This window comes from Mytilus californianus, unplaced genomic scaffold, assembly GCF_021869535.1.
Source record: "Mytilus californianus isolate M0D057914Y unplaced genomic scaffold, xbMytCali1.0.p SCAF_2, whole genome shotgun sequence".
In the NCBI taxonomy this organism is placed as follows: domain Eukaryota; kingdom Metazoa; phylum Mollusca; class Bivalvia; order Mytilida; family Mytilidae; genus Mytilus; species Mytilus californianus.
In genome coordinates this window covers 30,649,502-30,668,641 of record NW_026262668.1, presented here as the reverse complement: position 1 = coordinate 30,668,641, position 19,140 = coordinate 30,649,502, and the positions used below count along the sequence as shown (strand labels likewise).

Here is a 19,140-nt window from a genome sequence, read left to right as displayed (position 1 = left end):
ATATATGAACCTGAAAGGACGCCTCCGGGTGCGGGAGTTTCTCGCTGCATTGAAGACCCATTGGTGGCCTTCGGCTGTTGTCTGCTCTATGGTCGGGTTGTTGTCTCTTTGACACATTCCCCATTTCCATTCTCAATTTTAATATGTATAGCCTGTACATTGTTCATAAAAACGTCAAGTTTTATGTATGGCAAATCGAAGTGTCTTTCTTCTTACAGATTATTGCTTGAATTATAGAACTCTAATGTACAGCTAGGTAACGTAGTATAGAATATCAAGAACTTTCCATTAATACATGAAAATAACACTATATAAATTGTATGTGTCCGAGGCGCTTTTCTGAATTTAACTTCACCAGGAACGCTCAAAGCCGGATATTTTAAAGCCAAGGATTTGAAAGTACCGCAACACGTGAAGAGGGACCTAAACATAATAAACAAATTCATAATTGTCAAGATTGCATGATAAACCGAGCACAATTTATTTAACATGTTTAGGTGCTGATATGATATGTACATTTGAACATGGTTTCCTTTCATGTAAAATCTGCAGTGGCAGAATAAATGATGTAACACATACCTAAGGCTAACAAACGTGTGAACATATCCAAAGCAGCTTTAGCAATGCAATAAGCAGAAAAATGAGGACCCTGCAAATTAAAAATTTAATAATGTTACTGTGAAGTGATAATATTATAAAAGAGATGTAAGGTATTCGTCAAAGAGACATCAACCGAACACAATAGAACAAACAAGACATCTAGAGGTTAACATAGAAGTGTTATTTCATATACATGTATATACATTGCCCCTATTTTCTGTGTCTTTTGTTTTGAATGAATTAAACACAGAGTTCCACGGGTCTGTTTCAATAGCAAATTAGTATGTACTAAACAGACTGAAACACAGGCAATATGATTTGGCAATACCACACACATGTGTGGTGGGTTACACGTGTTTGTAAAAGAATAAAAAATATAGTTTTGTGCAATACCCAAAGTACATTGATTTTTTTGTATAGAATTTTAATAGGTAATATAAATGTGTATGAAATATTACATCAAGCACGATAATTAGCATAACGAATTATAAAAGGCGAAAAATGAATAAGTAGTGCATCGACATGCTTGTAAGGGCGAATTTTAAGTTTAATGGACCTCCTTACCGGAGTCCTCCAGGCTAAACTATGCATGAATGTATATATAAACTTCATGTTCAACTTGTCGAACATTCCAAAATTGATGACAGAACCCTGGAATTTGAGATGACAGGTCGGTAACTGTGTTTTTAAAATGTTCTGATAATTTCTGATTTAAGAATAACAATGACGAAATAATGTTGTATGAAGACGAATCAACGGATTTCGAATTTACACACTAATCAGTGATATCATTTTTATAATATTAGAGAGAGAGGGTATATGTCAATGAGACAGCAACATGGCGACATAATGGAAACACAAGGTAGACTTATAATTCCATGAAACAGCTGGATGTCTTTGGATACGTCATTTTACTTCTGTTGTGATATATTTACTATGTCATGGATCCCACATGTTTATCCATTCGTCCATCATATTTCTTTGCATGTCACTTGCTATATGATACGAGCAAGGAATCGTATTCCAATCGTGTGTACATAGCAGGAGATGCTTAGCAAGTACCTGTCGATACTCCTGAACTGTAAACCAAAAAAAATAGATTTTCATATTAAAAAAGATGCAAGTTTGACCTATTTTCGACAATTAAAATTCGCCAGATTTTTTCTCTCGCGAAAATAATTTTCGGTTTCCAGTAGGCCACTATACTTCATTAGACACTATATATATAAATTTACTCACTGCACGTTGTCCTAATACACTAGAAACATTCACGATGGATCCTAAAGAGTAAAATAATGTTAATGACAAGTCTTTTTTCATATTCAGCAAAAAAAAAAAAAACGTCTTTCCTACATTAATTACATTGTCAATTCAATTTGTCCAATGAACGTCACTAACGGTAATTAACGTACCGGTGTTTGCCAAACTCCGAAACAGTGATGACGTTGCTTCGCTAAACTATCATTTACAGTCAATGTAGCGTAGCAAGGAGGACGTTACCACTGTTTCGGAGTTTGGGTGTTTGCTGCAAAGGCGTGTTTTAAGAAATCTGTTTTGTTTCAGTGCAATTCGAACTTATTCCTGGTTATGATATGTTATTGTTTTCGAATATAACCCTTATACCTTTATGACATTTTGCTATTTCAGAACCAGACTATAGATTAAATAGTATGTATTGATCGTCTCTAGGTGAAATCTTGCAAAAGTGACATGATAATGAACGTATGTATAAAATTAGCAGAAGGATCCACAATTTATTTTGAAACAAACTGATGTCTGATCGTTTATATTCAAAATATCAAATATTATTATGTGCGTTTTACTTTGGGTGGATGCGGCAATTTCGTGTTTTTCCCTTATACAATACGGACTAAAAATATAACTATATAACTATGTACCAGCCCTCATGTGCAAAATTCATATACGTTTTCGGTTTAGAGAGTTTGCTTTTTTGTACTCACCTTGAGTTTTAATAAGATGTGGATCAGAATGCCTAGTCAAATTATAACTCGATTTAAAGTTAGTGATCTGTACTCACCTTGAGTTTAATTAATAAGATGTGGAACACAAAGCCTGGACAAATTATAACTCAATTTGAAGTTGGTGTTCATTGTATCGTCTAGAGTAGCTGCTGATGTCGCCGTTACATTACCCATATTTCCTTTACCTGCATTATTGATCTGATAAAAAATGAAAACAGATGACGTCATGATCATGATTTGTGTCAATTTTTAAACTGTCACTATGTATCAAAGATTGCAAATTTAAAAATAGTTCTCAATAACTTTACCGGTACCAATTTTACTGCATCAGATGCGCATTTCGGTGCTCGAGGCCAAAATAATTGAAAGAACCTTTGGGAGCACGCTCACATACCCCACGCCCTTACATTGTTACTGGCGAACAAAAATCTCACCAGATTCCTAAGTTCAAAGACTCATAACTCCTACAATATACAACTGATATTCTTGTGGGTATGTACATATACATAGTATGTCCTCATTGACTACAAAGTTTCATGAAATTCTCTTGAGTGGTTTCCGAGGAGTTGTGATGACAAAATGTTGCAGTAGTATATTCAAAATTCTTATAAATTCTAAGTTCAAAGGTACATAACTCTTAGAAAAAAAATTGAATCATAACGTCCTGTCGATATGCACATTTACATAGTATGTCCTTAATATCTACAAAGTTTCTTGATGTGTGGTTATAGAGGAGTTGCAATGACACCAACAGGACTGACGGACGGACGGACAAACGAACGGTCTGACAGACTGACGGGCTGACGGGTCAAAAACATTATACCCCACGCAACCTTTGTTGCGTGCTGTATAATTAATGAAGAGCTTATCAACCCCAAAAGCGCCTACAGTATAGCCAAATCTAGACATGACAAATTCCAATCAAACAATATCCGTATTTTCATTGTACCGAAGTACTTGCTACTGGGCTGGCGATATCTTCAGACAAATGTAGTATTTAACGTCAAAACAATTTGATATCGAACATACTTTAGTATACCGGTATACCAGATGGAAGGATATGTAATGTGAAGTGTAAACGGTATCTGACATTATTAATTTGTTTTCCTGTTAAATTTTTTTTTCAATGTAATATCATTGTTTTAACTTGGTTTTTATTTAGTTTAAATAAGTTATTAAATTAACTTTATTAAGCACAAATTACACCCATAAGAGGGTCAAAGGCATATTAATTATCTGTATAAACAACAATATAATGATGACATTTACATTTACATCAAAATAAAACAAAATATCAAACACATAACACAACAAATGACCTCAAGTGCCCCTTGTCCTCAATTCCAGTTATTGAGATCTGACAGTAAACTGTAGGAGAACTTGGTTTTAAACTTAAAAAAAAACAAAATATATCATTATATTGTCAGAATACTGTTGTAAATATTTATTAGTACATTTTTGTTTTTGATCAGCAATACACTTGTTACATACCAGAACATCAATTCTTCCAAATTTCTTTACGGTCTCATCGACTAATGTCTTCAAATTGTCGTCATTAGTGACGTCGCAAGGAATAACCAATATCTGGAAAATTGACATCAATATTGAGACATAAGTGTTCAACGCAACATAAACAACTGCGTGTATATAGTTCATGAACAATAAATTATTTTTAAACTAAACAAACTATTACGATATGTGTTGGTTATTTATCTTGTCCAATATAAAATTCATGCTTAATCAAACACATTTTGATTAAAAATAAAATAGAATTATAAAATCTTTCATTTCATCTTTTCGAATACTCATTAGCGACTTCTCTTTTTTGCGCTCATTACTATACCAATAATGCCTTTTGTATACATCTCGGGGGGACCACTTCAATACTTAATTTATTGGGGGTGCCGCTCGGGTTCTGTTACCCCACCCTTTTCATATGATTTAGATTTTAAAAATGTATACCTTTTCACATAATTATTGCGTAGGGAAAATGTAACCTTTTCCTGTATTGGTTGGATTTCGTGTGGTGTGTTTGAACAGTGGAATACCAAAATGTTAAAAGAGGGGAAATTTGTGGATAAAAACACAGTCGCTAACACCAAGAAAAATGACAGACGAAGAAGAATTAACTAATAATTGGAACTTTATTGACCTTATCATATATTTCTGATAGTTTTCCCCACCTATTCACTTATTTTTAAGCTGGAAAATGTGCCCTATTCCAGAGGTACATTCTATGACCTTGTATATTTGTTTGCTTAACCTGAAGTGGCAATCATGCATTCTCTTGACAAGAGCAAATTAAGAATACATTCAATAGGCTGGTTTTGAAAAGGAGGTCGACCGGGATGAAAGGCAGGTTTTACCTTGCATTGAGAAAGAGAGAATATTGAGATGGGATATTTTGCACTGCAACAGGTCTCCTGCATACCCATAGAAGAGCTGTTGTAATGGTTCGTTAACGCACAAAAATGCACAAAACGTTTAAAAGTATAGTATAGTAATAACTTAGGTCAAAGGAACTTCTGTCCGACAGTGAGACCTATGGTAAGAGAAGTTCGTTTGTCTGCATAGGATGTATAAATACACAGCCACGCCTTGTTGGAGTGGGGACTTAAAATCCATTGTATTATTGAGAAGATATCATAAGTATTGTTTAATTGTTTCTATTCCATTTTGCTTAAATGTAGCAAATAAAATATGTTTACACTAAATCTGGAACATAAGTAAAACTCAAGTTTAAATATTTAGACAAGAACTATTTAGAAGCGTAATGATCAAATATAAATAATGTCTCATGAAAAGAGAGTGCAACGTTCCCTGTACGTTGGATAATGATAGCAACAAATCGTGTAGGGGTACATCGGTGGCCTCTTACAACGCAAAATGTATGCCTATATATCCAACATTTCCTTTTTCCCATTGACATTCTATATTTCATTACGGTTGGCCCACTTTAAAGATCTTACAGGCTGGCATGATTTATAATTTTTTATTTCATTTGTTCTCATCCCGAATATGGATTAAATATTTGCGACTGGACGTTCAATTTGTAAGCAAACAACAACAAATTTAAACTTGACGAATTACTTGTACTGAAAACTATTGTAGGCTTTGCTTGATTAATAAACTTACATCATTTTTCGATAATCCTTTAGACTTACACAAGGATGCTACTATCTCAAGATTCTCGACATTTCTAGCTGCTAGAACTACCTTTGCTTTGCTCTCAGCAAACAGTAATGCAGTTGATTCTCCAATACCCGAACTTGCACCTGAAGTAAAAACATATCATTTATATATTTTATTAATTAACTACTCTGTTATTGGAATTAATATGATGAAAACTGCCTTTGCAATACAAAAGTGTCAACTCGGCCAATACAGAATAACTCGGCCAATATTGATTTTTTCCGTATTGGACGAAATGTATCAATATTGAATATCACCGTTTAAAAGAACAACATGCAAATGTGAGATTAGAAGTTTGTAACAAATGGTAATTACCCTATATTTTATGGCATTTTTTTAGAGTATACATCATTATATATATTATGATATTATTATGTGATTATTTTTGTATTGGCCTTGTTATTGGTTCGAGGTTTGCTGTATTGGCCTGCAGCTTCGCCTCAAGCCAATACAGCTGGCCGAGGACCAATAACAAGGCCAATACAGCTGGTCGAGGACCAATAACAAGGCCAATACAGCTGGCCGAGGACCAATAACAAGACCAATACAGCTGGCCGAGGACCAATAACAAGGCCAATACAGAAATAATCACGTAATGATATCTTTATTAATTAAAAGTGAAATCGATAAAATATAACTGAATCTATGTTTACTGGTCCCTAACAGCATTTTCCTTTCAAATGATTTGGTTGAGGGTTACTCAAGTTAGCATGCGGAAACTTATAATTCGTCTCAAATTTAGCCCAACTATGTTAGATCTTCAAATTTGCGTTAGGAAATTTTTGTTTTTCCCTCAGCGGGATTCGAACCCTTGCTATGTATATTTATAGACGTTAGTAAAACTATATGCACTCGTGGCGTTTCGTTGGGTCTTTATAAACATTTGTCGGATCTATATTATTTAGACAGAAACCCAACAGCACAAATAATGAAAAGTTGTCTGTTAAAAGTTCAACATTCAGTTTCAACAACATGTTTCCATTCAATATGTCAAGCTCTTAATCGCCATGAGTGTTAAACCTTGTAAATTTAATTATATATATGAGTGCCAGTCTTTGTAAGAATCAGGCAATTTAGAAAATTTCAAAACATGGCCGAAAAAAACCCACCAACCTAACCATCCTATTTTGAAGTTACCCTCATCCTGAGTAAGAAATGGTAGGTCTTTTGTTTCTGCGTGTCTGGTAATTCGAGAAATCTCTAGATAACTTTTGGTTAGAATAATAGCAAATTATGGAGTTATCTCCCCTTAATTTTTAATTTGTAGTGCATTTCAACCAAATTATATCTTGAATTACCAGAACAGGAAAAGTAAACCATTATACAATTTGAAAATAAATTAATGTAAACTGGAGTGAGTTTTTGTTTGTCATGTTTCCACATCTGCCTGATTTTTAGGCAGATTGGCACTTTAAAAGTAAACAGAGTATATCAAATATCTGCCATCCTCACAAAATGTTCGAAATAACAAAGAACTGGGGACTTTTTTTTATCAAAGTTCCTGTCATCCCCTAGAAAATCAAAAGGTTTTGATGTTAGACCGACAAAAACCCATAATATGCTAAGCCTTTTTCGTGAACATATACATGTATTTTGGAAAGTTTGCTGAAAAAAAAAGATATCTTTACCTGTTATTATGGTGACCTTGTCCTGTAAAGACGCCACGGTAAGTTACACGTATATAGACAATCTTTAATTATACCTTTTTAACAATTGTCTACACCTACAGATGACAACGACTACGACAGGTAAGATGTGAGTGGTCGTCTCAAAAGTTTTATTGATTGCATAGTCTGTAACTGAATTGCAAAAAAAAATGTTTGCCTATATTTATTTATACCACAACGATATTTTTCTTGTTTTGGTTGTACTGCATTTGTTGATTTAACTATGCTTTCATTTTTAAATGGAATATGAATAAAAGGGATGTCTTTAATATTCTTTCTAATCATTCTAGAAGTTGAGATTCTAGCTTCATCGCCCAAGGGTGACTGGGGAATAGAAATATGGTTACTAGGTCTTCTTCCAACCGGCAGTACAACTCTTGTCCGTTTGGCTGTGCGGGATATTAAAGTTGCAGCCATGTCCGGTCAGAATGAGGACGTTAAATCCGATGCCTCGTGTAAAGAGAGTGTCACGCTCTTTGCACGTTTTAAGAACCCTTGCAATAACAGTTTGAGGGCTCCGCAGGTGGCCTGTTGCAAGGCTAAATTTCTGTCCTTTACCAAGATTCTTTATTTCTTAAGAACCTTATAGTTATAATGGTGCAAAGAAGTTCATCAAAAGTTATAACATAAACACACACGACAAGATGAGATAAAAAGAATCTAAATAAAATAAACAGTAGTGACGAAGAGTGGTGATTAACCAGGAAGACTCACTTGAAAAGTTATAACCCTGATAAGTTTGCACAGCTTTTTTAAACTACTTTTGTATTTTAACTGAAATAGTTTTCCAAACTTTAGTATTTTAATTCTGTGCAAGAAAAAAGTATCCAGATATTGTGCTCGAAAATTTGCCAAAGAACTACACTGCAAAATGTAATGAAATTCATCACCAATCTCGTTACATTGACACAAATTACAATATCTATAGTTACGTTCAATTTTATTCCATCTACCAGTTTCGATGGGTAACTTGTGGTTTCCCGTTCTTAATCTAAAATATGTTATTCTATCTTTATCATTCAAAATATTCAGATCGATATTCTTCATAATCAAAATTATGTTTAAATAATTTGTAAGCTAAACCTTTTGATGCACAGTCAATATCTGCTCTCCATTTCTGTTGAAACTGATCAAATAACTTTTGTTTTAAACTAATACCAAACCATTTAGAATTAAAATTTCCTTGTGACAACCATATATTGCTATATCCACAGCTATCTAATGTATCTTTAACGTATTTCAACCAATCTGACCTAAGTTGGTTTTGGGAATTCTTCCAGAACATGTATCTGTATATTATTTTAGCAATCCTGTTATCATCCCCATTTACAATTTTTGACCAAAAATTAACCATACGCAGCTGTATATATAAAGATAAGGGATAAATACCAAGTTCACCATAAATCATAAAATTAGGTGTTGACTTCTTAAGATTTAATGGTAATTTACAAAATTTCAAATGCAATCTTTCTATAATATCAGTATTACTGAAACCCCAAATCTCACATCCATATAGTAGGATTGGCTTCACAACTTTATCAAAAAGATTATATTGAGATTTCACTGACAAGTTGTGCAACCTCCCCTTTTTCAATACTCCGTACATTGCTTTATTTGCTTTTCGAACTTAAATTTTCGTAGCACTCATAAAGCTACCTGTTCTTGAAAAATTCAACTCAAGGTAAGTCAATTCGTTAACTATCTCCAATTACCATCATATATAAAATTGATATTATTGGGTAATCTACCACCAGAAAAAATTATGATCTTAGTTTTATTAGTGTTTACTTTCAATTTCCAGGTACTGCAATAATCATGGAATATATCTAAATGCAACTGCAGATCAAATGCATTATCAGAAAATAACACTGTATCATCTGCGTACAATAACACAAAAAGTTTTAAGTAGATATCAAACTCATCCTCTATTTCATCAGTAATACAATTTAAATCCCACATATTTCTTTCTTCAATATACTGCCGAAGATCGTTCAAAAATAATGAGAATAAAAATGGAGACATATTTTCACCCTGTCTTACACCAATATTGCATGAAAAGTATTCTGACATTTCACCTTTATATAGAACACGAGATTTAATACCAGTGTACATATTAAAAATTACCTTATAAATTTTACCGTTAATACCATTTACAAGTAATGTATGCCAAAGACCCTTTCTCCAAACAGTATCAAAGGCTTTAACAAAATCAACGAATGCACAGAATAATTTCTTTTTCTTATTTTTCATGATACTAATAAGCATGTAAATAACAAATAAGTTATCTGTAGTTGAATAACCTTCTCTGAAACCAGCTTGATTTTGACATAATAAACAAAAATCGTCAGAAAATTTATTCAATTGTGAATTCAAAATAGAAGTCAATAATTTCCAAAAGCAGCTTATAACTGTTATAGGTCTAAAATTGCTAGGATCTTGTTTGACTCCTTTATTCTTATACAAGGGTATTATATTTCCAGACAGCCAAACATCAGGAATTATTCCACTGTCAAATATGATATTAAAAAGTTTCACAAACACCTGTGACATAACACAAAATGAGTGTTTCAAATATTCATTTACAATCATATCATCACCCGATGATTTATTGTTTTTCAATTTTCTCAAAGATTTTTCAATTTCCTCTTCTGTAATAGGCGAGTTTAATATAACATTTAAATTTTCTACATTGTTCTGATTTTCTAAAACAATCTCATCATCTTCAGAATTTCCTAAATTTAAATTCTTAAAATAATCAAACAAAATATTAATATAGGTACACATGGATTGCTTCCCCTTCTACCACCGTTCAATATCATCCAGTATTCTTTCGGGTTAATCGATTTCAAGTTGTCTATCTTATTTCGAATTTTCTTTCTATGTTTACCAATACTCTTATCCACTATTGTTACTTTTATAACTCTTTTCTAGTTTCTTTGTTTCATTCACTGTGACGTCAGTATGATTATACGCTTAAGTTTTCGTCTACTAGACCGAAACTTTTTCCTAGCTTTATTACATTCGCTATCAAACCATGGTTTTGATTTTCTCATATTTTGTGTATTCTTGCTTTTTTCAGTAAATATGCTGAATGTAGACTTTGTCGCATTTGTAAGTAAATGACATACCAATATACCTTCATTTACCAGTTGCAGTCCAAATTTCCCCGGCCTTCTTCCCAGACGGTCTCTATTAAATAACCTACCTATTGTATGTATTGTTAATTTGTTCTCGCCCTGAACATGCATGAAATATTTGCCACTGGACGTTAAGCAACCAACAATCAATCAATACTATGTTAAATTGGGAAAAAGAAAAACTAATAATTATGTAGTAAATGTTTAATCAAACATTTTTTTACGTCTATTGACAAGCGCGGCACATGTCATTACAAAGTATAAAATTTTGGGCCTCGGATGCCTCCATAATGTACTTTATACTTCGTAGTTTTTTTAATTCACCAATGTTATGTTCTAATAATATCTGTATTCAGTGACAGTTTTTACAGATCGTTTAGATATTTGTCCAATTTATAATTTTGTTATACTTATTTAGTTCTAAAAGCACAAAATAGACTTTTACAATATTGAGAAAAAGAACTGATAATGGACACGGCACCAATAAAGCATAAAATCACACAATGCAACACATAAAACAGACATTCAGATTTAACGTGTGATCTTCAATACTGTCGTGGAATCATCAACAAAATGCAAGCAGTAAAATCTGAACGGCCCCGACAAAAGGAAAGAGATTAAATGTAAGGCCGCAGCATAATATTGTAACTTGAAACTAAAAATTCTACCGATAAAAAAAGGATTATACCATTGACCGCACAAGTGAAATTGTGAAATGGTTTATAAATAGATTTGATACGACCCTCTATTTCAGCTCGGCTCGAAACAGGAGTAATAGCTCGCTGAAGCTCGTATTACACCTGATTCTTATAGCCTCGTACAAATACAGCTGTTATTAATAGAAATACCTGAATGGTTTTAATCTTTGATACGACCCCTCTATTTCACCTGTAAATTGTAGGTGTCATTAGTCAGTGTCGAGAGTTGTTGAAAAGGTCTAATATTAATATCAGCGGTATTTGTACGAGACTAAGAAACAGGTGTAATGCGAGCTTCAGCGAGCGATTACTCCTGTTTCGAGCCGAGTACAAGTACAGCTGATATTTAAAGACACTAAACAGTTATTGTCTGTATCTTGCAATTAATTTTGTACATTGTTTTTGCTTTGAAAGACAGAAAAACTTACATTTATTGCATTTATTATCGATTTAAAATATATTAGTTTTTGTATATTTCACCTTTGAGGCCCGCGTAATAATATTAAAAAAAAATCACACAATCAGCTGATGACCGGTACGGCGAAAAGAATCTCGCATGGTCAACAGTAATACTGTAACGTTTGTGAGTCACTTTATTTGGTTCATTTATATATTTCATTATTAGTGATTTTTAATTGTTTTCTCAGAAAGATTGATTATTATTATTTCAGTACTTTCCGAATTTTTCATTCATTAAATTTTAGTGACGTAACAAACCTGGCATTAGCATTCAAACTATTTTTCCGATCTCAAGCAATCAGAGAGCTCGATTAAGTTCTCGGGGAAATTTAGCTCGTGCAGTGTTTGTCTTCTGGAAATCATTCCCAGCTCAGATTCTCAGGTGTGTAGACGTATAGGTAAAGAGGGAACTTTCCATCATGTGCGCGATTTTTTTTGAAGTGGTCTCGGCGAGGAATCTCGCGCTATGTTTGTGCTGTATTTAGGGTATTGAAGCAAATGTGTATTTCGACGTTTTCTAGGTAAGAATTCCCCCTCCCATTTGATGTATATTTTGGTTGACTAGAACTGGCTAGATTTGGTCAAGGTTTGCATTGAATATCTAAGCGGAAATTTTGAATATTTACGTATTGAGACGTAGTTTATTTAGAAAGCGGTTCGCGGGTTAAATGAGTTAAATTGTGAGCTGAGTTTTCGAAAAGTTCTTGAACTGAATAAAAGTTGTCAGTTTGCGAGTATCGATATTCGATTAACTGTTCAGCTTGTCCGTTGTTTAGGTTAAAATTATTTATAGATTGCTTGTGAAATGATTAAAGTGCGGGGTCATTATTTGTTGACATTTCTGTACGTGTCTCAAATCTATGACTTGAACTTAAAGAAAGAAATTTAAAGTATTAAAATGTTAACAAGCGAGTTTTAAGTGCAGACTCTGGACAGAATGGCAGAGTGAGTCTTTAGACAAAATTACAGTTGTAAAAACATTTACTTTTGTGGTCTAAGAAATAGAGACCACTGAATAAGAGAACATTGGGAATAAAAAAAATCATAAATGCACTTTGAGACGCCGCTGAATTATATTGTATAATAACAGTTGTGTGTTGTTCAATAAAAGTTGTACTTTACTGAATTATTTTATTATAGATAAACGCCTTGTCCCTGGCCTGAGTTAAGTTTTGTGACAATTAAAAATTAATTCTTGTTACTCCCCTTTGTATAGGAAATAACTTAGACATCAGCCATTCCCATTGAGCATGTGTTTCAGTATTTCCTGACTACAGACCGTTTGTGTAAAAGCATTTTCAGGACAGAACGAGTCTTATTTTGTTTCAACTTTCCTTCATTGATTTACACACTGGTTCTTATTATTTGAATATTTGGTATTCCTGTTAATTTACTGGCCTTGAAATTGAGAACTTGTTTTCGAAAAGTCTGACTTTACGTTTGTTGTCTTGTGCTGGAAACTACCACTATTATCAGGTCGGATTGTTACATTTCGTCCGTCGGTCTGTCCCACCTTTATTCATTGTTTAACCCCAAACTTGTTTACATGGAGTAGCTTTACTCTGAGACTTACTATAGAGATAGATTGGGATTGTTTTTCATATTTGAGTAAGAATTAAATATACTGAGAGATATTCCATCCGAGATGCAGCTTGATGCTTGTGGTATGGAATCGATGAGACAAATAATATACTGAACTTCTACCAGAACAATTGATCGAATTTGTGATTTATACTGCAAATTCATTGAATATCCTCGAAAACCTTTTATTGGTACACCGCCAGCTCCTGTTCTGTCTTGTGACGTAAATGTTGGTAAATACAGTCCGATACTATGAAAGTATGACTGCGGTCAAGGTCACAGATTAGCATCTGATTGGTCATAAGAGCAGATTAGTCACTCTTTATCAACTGTTAGAGAAAGATTCTAGAAGCTACTTGTGACTGGATATCTGGGTATAATAACCATCAGATATATAGTTCTTGAAAACACAGGTTTAAACCATTTATAAACTGGTGGCATAAACCTGTAATTTATATACCTAATAAAACTTTAAAATATTCTAAAGACGGGCATAACTATAATTGAAGTCCTAGAGCGAAAGCATAGGCCGAACCCTACCCTAGATTTAGACTAAAGGAAAGGTTGTTGGGTTGCTCTCTAATAAATACAAAGTCCTGTTAAGGGTCATTAGACAGTACCCCGACTTCGTTTCACTTGCGCCCACGTGGTTTATTCATTTTTTTCTTGGCAACTTCATTTCAATACATCGCTCAAAGTTAATAATTATTTATTATAACATAAGAACTAACAACTAATTTCAACAGTAAAAAGAAATAAGAAAAATAATGTCCGATTTAAGACAAAAGTGTATGATTTGTGCTATGCTTCAGAATTTCGAACTGACCGTGACAATCACTGATTATTGACATTGTTGCATGGTTGATTTTGTGTGTTACATATGTACACATTCAAGTTTTGAACTTGAAGATTGGCGCCGTAAAAAATGGAGTTAATCCTGCTGTTCATGTTTGACTGTGAGCAGAAAGCGGGTTGTGGATCGGAGACTGGAACATTTACAGACGGAACATGTAAATCAGGTAAGGTAGAGGTTGTAGAAGTAGGATAAACCTGTGCTCGGTCAGCTACATTTACATTTCCAGACGTCATCGCATGAGACTCGGATGGGTTACTCAAAATATTTGAACTTTTCCTGTGTTTATCTTCGCCCTGTAATTATTCACAGATGTCACACTTTTATGACCAGAAATCTGCATGATGTCTGTATTTTGTATGTCATTTTTGCGCAGCTTCTGCACCAGTTATTTTCTGGCACTGTGATTTGTTAGTCTTTTGTCTTTGTTTAAATCACCCTTTTCTTTCATAATTTTCATTATATTATAAATTTTTCTTTCCCCAACTTTCTGTTTGATCTACCACTTCTCAGATAATTTTTGTCATCTAGGATCATCTAGGGGTATTGTCCTGGGCGCAATATAAAAGGGACTTTCTGATGCACTAAAGTCTGAAGGTCGCTTTGATCCATATAGGTCATAAAAATCTAAAGGATTTCTGTCCCCTGGATATTCATACATGTTTGGTGCTACTTCGCAAACATCAGCAATATTACCCCCTATACGTGTTTTAGTTTGTCGTTCATTCAACTGGAAATATCTTGTCCCATCAGATGATCTATGTTCAGTGATATCTCCCCATCTGAAAAAAAAAAACATTTTAATATCTTGAAAAATACTTAACATTATATATATACAATTTATTGAAATTATATCTGACATGTTTGTTTTGCAGGTTGGTACTGATAAGCGTATCCTGATTAACAATTAATGCGGTGAATACAGTCTGACAAGAGTTTTCAGCTACATGTGAATGAATATGAAGAGGAAGGAAAATGTGTGTTTGTGGATCTCATTGCATTATTCGATTCATATAAGTGTTTTGTGTTTGTGTAATAAGCAACTGATTATGTTGTGAATGCTCAATTTGAAATTTGAAATATATGTTTATATTTGGATGTAATCAGATAACCTATAGCATGCGAACGGATAACCGAAGAAATGTGAAATGTATTTAAAATGAACTGAAGAGTGCATTATGGATTGATATACATATGACGTACATGTACATATTACACATGAAATTCAAGTGAAGTGTGGGCAGAATATTATTGATGCAACAAACAAGTTCTAATGTATGCAGAATTTGTTGGCAACCCTTTTAATATTGATGTTTACATTGAATATAAAGAGTTGGATAAAAATACATTTTCAGACATTTGTAAAAATGATTTATGGTGTTAAAAATGAATTAGATCAGTTTTCTTTGTTATTAGTTATTTTTGATTCATTTCCATCACTGAAATTTTTTTTATGGCAAAAAAGTATGTGTGTGTTCACAATTACATCTGTGAACTTTGTAGGGTACAATGTAGATACACGTATGTGGACATTTCTTCTTTTTTTCTTTAAAAATAAATTGTACAATATACATGTAGTTAATAACTCATAATTCCCGCTTTATGGCGAACGGGATGCATCCGTAATTTAGATGTTTTTGTTAGAGTTATTTCCCTTTATAGTAGGTGTGCCGGACAATTGAAGACGTCACAACTTTCCTCCGCTGCCTAAATATAAAGATCGAGTGATCCGAGTGACAAACTGAAATTCGTTGTAAGATTTATTTGTCAACAGAAAATTTAAACAATTTCAAAATATATCAGAAATTAAACCTCGAATAATTTCATAGAGGTGCCAAATATTATATACAAATTGTAATATGACGCCAAATAGTGGGGCGTTTTCCGATTTCCTTCAGAATACTCTAATTTATGTTTTTGATTGGAGGAAAAAAAATGTCTGTTTTTGTTCCAAGTGTACACCGACTACGTACATGGAAAGACAACTCTTGGCGGGAAGAATGGCTGCAAGTTGGGAATTGATCCTTTTTTGCCTAAAAGAAGTAGTTAAATGGTTCAGCGATTACTGTTAAAAATACTGCCAGTGAAATATCTAATTTGTTAACACACATATTTTTTTGGCTTGCTGTCCCCCGCGTAACCGTTGCGGGGGACATGGAAATACCGGGCGTCCGTCCGTCCAGTCTTGTGAGCGCTCTCACATGTACAATTCTTGCCAGATTTTTATGAAACTTATATCATAGGTCTTTATCAGCAATGTCTTGGACAAGTTTGAAAATCAATGCTGATCAATTATTTTAAAAAGAGTTATGTCACTTTGAAACATTAATTTTATTGAAAATTGCATCGTTAGCGCTCTCACGTGTACAATTCTTGCCAGAATTTTATGAAACTTATATCATAGGTTTATATTAGCAATGTCTTGGACGAGTTTGAAAATCAGTGCCGATCAATTATTTTCAAAAGAGTTATGCCCCTTGGAAATATAAAGTATATGGAGAATTGCATTGTTAGCGCTCTCATTTGTACAATTCTTGCCAGAATTTTATGAAACTTAAATCATAGCTTTATATTAGCAATGTCTTGGACGAATTTGAAAATCAGTGCCAATCAATAATTTTCAAAAGAGTTATGCCCCTTGGAAATATTAATTATATGGAAAATTGTCTTATGAGCGCTCTAATGTGTACAATTCTTGCCAGATTTTCATGAAATTTATATTATAGGTTTATATCATCAATGTACTTGAAGAGTTCAAAAATCAGTGCCGATCAATTATTTTTAAAAGAGTTATGCCCTTGAAAATATTGATTTATATGAAAAATTGCAATGTTATCGCTCTCATGTGTTCAATTAATTTTATGAAACTTATATATCATAGGTTTATATCAGCAATGTCTTTGACACTTTCGAAAATAAGTTCTGATCAAATATGTTTAACGAGTTATGCCCCTTGGAAAAATAAATTATAATGGAAATCACATTGCATTTGCTCTGAAGCCTACATTTCTCTTAAAAATTGAAATTAATAAAAAGTTTTAAAGAACAAAACAAAAGTGCTTTTTTAGTTATTGTCCTTGAACCTTGGATAGATAAAATATGTGCAAAGCGGGGGACATTTGAACTCTGTTCTTTCGTTTTTTTAAGGCTTACCTAAGTATAATGCTCAGTGACTCCTCGTAACCCAAAATGAATTGAGTTGGTAAGCCATATTATATTCAATAATGCTTGTGGGTTGGAGCTGGCAAGACTATTTTTCTCAAATAAAAGATTTATCTCATCATCAGTCAATGGATCAGCACGCTTTGGTGTGTTTCCTTTTCCTTCCTTTTCTAAAGCTGCTTGTTTGGCTTTTAATGCGTTCCTGGTTAGATTGAATGTTGTATCATTATTGTCCTCTGTTATAATTGTATGTCCATATTTGTGATATTTCAAAGTTCTATCAATGCTTCCAACAATTCCTCTCAGTCAGGATGGCTCGTATTCATTTCATTACCATCCTTTTTTTCTGACCGTTAACAAGAAATTTGCCAGTACAACATCTAATTCTGAGGTTTGAATTTGGTGAAGTCTGTTTTCAATAATTAATTGTAGGAAACCAAAAACCAGACCCATATCACAGGCAGTTTTTTTCACGGTGTTTTTATTTTGTTGGCCATCTATGAAATTCCTGACATCACTTTCATCCATTTCAAGAAAAGACTGATTAAAGTGTGGGTTACTAGCTTGGGGATTTGATATTTGGTCACTGATTTTCCGAGTGTCCGTGTTTTGTAAATTTTGTGTTTCATTGTTTGGTGTCAATGTTACAGCTATATTTTCTGTTGTCAGTGCAGAAATTTCTGTGTTTGTCAAGTGATCTGACAATTATGTGCCATTAACAGGTTGTATTATATATTAAATAGACAGTAGGCTTAAGTAGTTAGTGCGGAGAAATCTGTATATAAAACCCACACATTAAACTATGAGGTATACTGCAAATAACATTGCATAAAGGATAATATGACTAATCTGCAGTAAGCAACAAGAGTCGATGATTAAAGGGAAGTCCCTACTTGTACTTAATGCAGATGAGTCAAACTCCTAAATAATTAAAAAAGAATATTTAAAAAAATATTATTTTAAGATTATAGATTCTGTGTCTAACCAGCAACGATCATCAAGGAACGGTGCCACAGAATATAAAATTCTTCTTATGATCAGTGCAGGCTCAAACTCCTATTGAAGAGTTAAATTGAAATTAGTTATTGCAGATTATGTTTGCCTTTAATGATTAGTATCTTTTGTATATTTATAAAATGCAAATAGTACATTGGGATCTTCATTATTCATTATCCAAATTAATTTGTTGTAAGTATGTAAATATTGAAAGTTTGGACACGATTTTAATATACTTTGCATCAATTCCTCACTTTTTAATAAATGGGTGTCACATTTAATTAAAAAAAGAACTTCATCTTCAACCTCACCTGAGACAAATTCGGTTTTGTCGAAGAGTACCCTGGTATCTGCCAGATTCAATTTGCAATTTGTGAGCAGATATTCTTAATCTAGTAATACATTTCCTTTGCTCAAAAAGTCGCATTATTGACAAATAATTTTCAAAACCAAAACTACACTTGAATGTTACATAAGTTCGTCGTTTACCATCTTTATGTATATCTAGCTGTTTTTTTCCAATAATGCAGTATAGTTAGTATCCCTTAACAATCTAAACACAGTGTAATTTAAATGTTGAATATTTTGCCGGTATATGGTTTTCTATACCTGACATTTTTCCCTTTAAAACATTAATTGATCCATACCAAGCAGGCTTTTTTGTTGTTTGAAATAGCTTTCTAGAACAGTCATATGCAGCTTTTAACAAGGGAAATGAGGAACCAATATTTTCTAAACGATGCCAATATCCTAAAACATGTTTGACTATGTCATAATGCAGTGGAAAACGTCATAATTCAGACAAAATTGCAA

General features: G+C 33.2%; 1 protein-coding gene across 1 annotated transcript in view; it reads right to left on the bottom strand.

Moving 5' to 3' along the window:
- Positions 1-2,645: 2,645 nt before the first annotated feature.
- LOC127728939 (uncharacterized) overlaps positions 2,646-19,140 on the bottom strand; it is a 667,964-nt gene continuing 651,469 nt past the window's right edge. Inside the window, exons 2-4 of the mRNA XM_052236518.1 lie at positions 5,718-5,857; positions 4,074-4,166; positions 2,646-2,780 (exon numbers count right to left, since the gene is read on the bottom strand). Of these exons, the coding sequence (XP_052092478.1) occupies positions 2,646-2,780; positions 4,074-4,166; positions 5,718-5,857 (368 nt within the window). The remainder of the gene's footprint in view (positions 2,781-4,073; positions 4,167-5,717; positions 5,858-19,140) is intronic.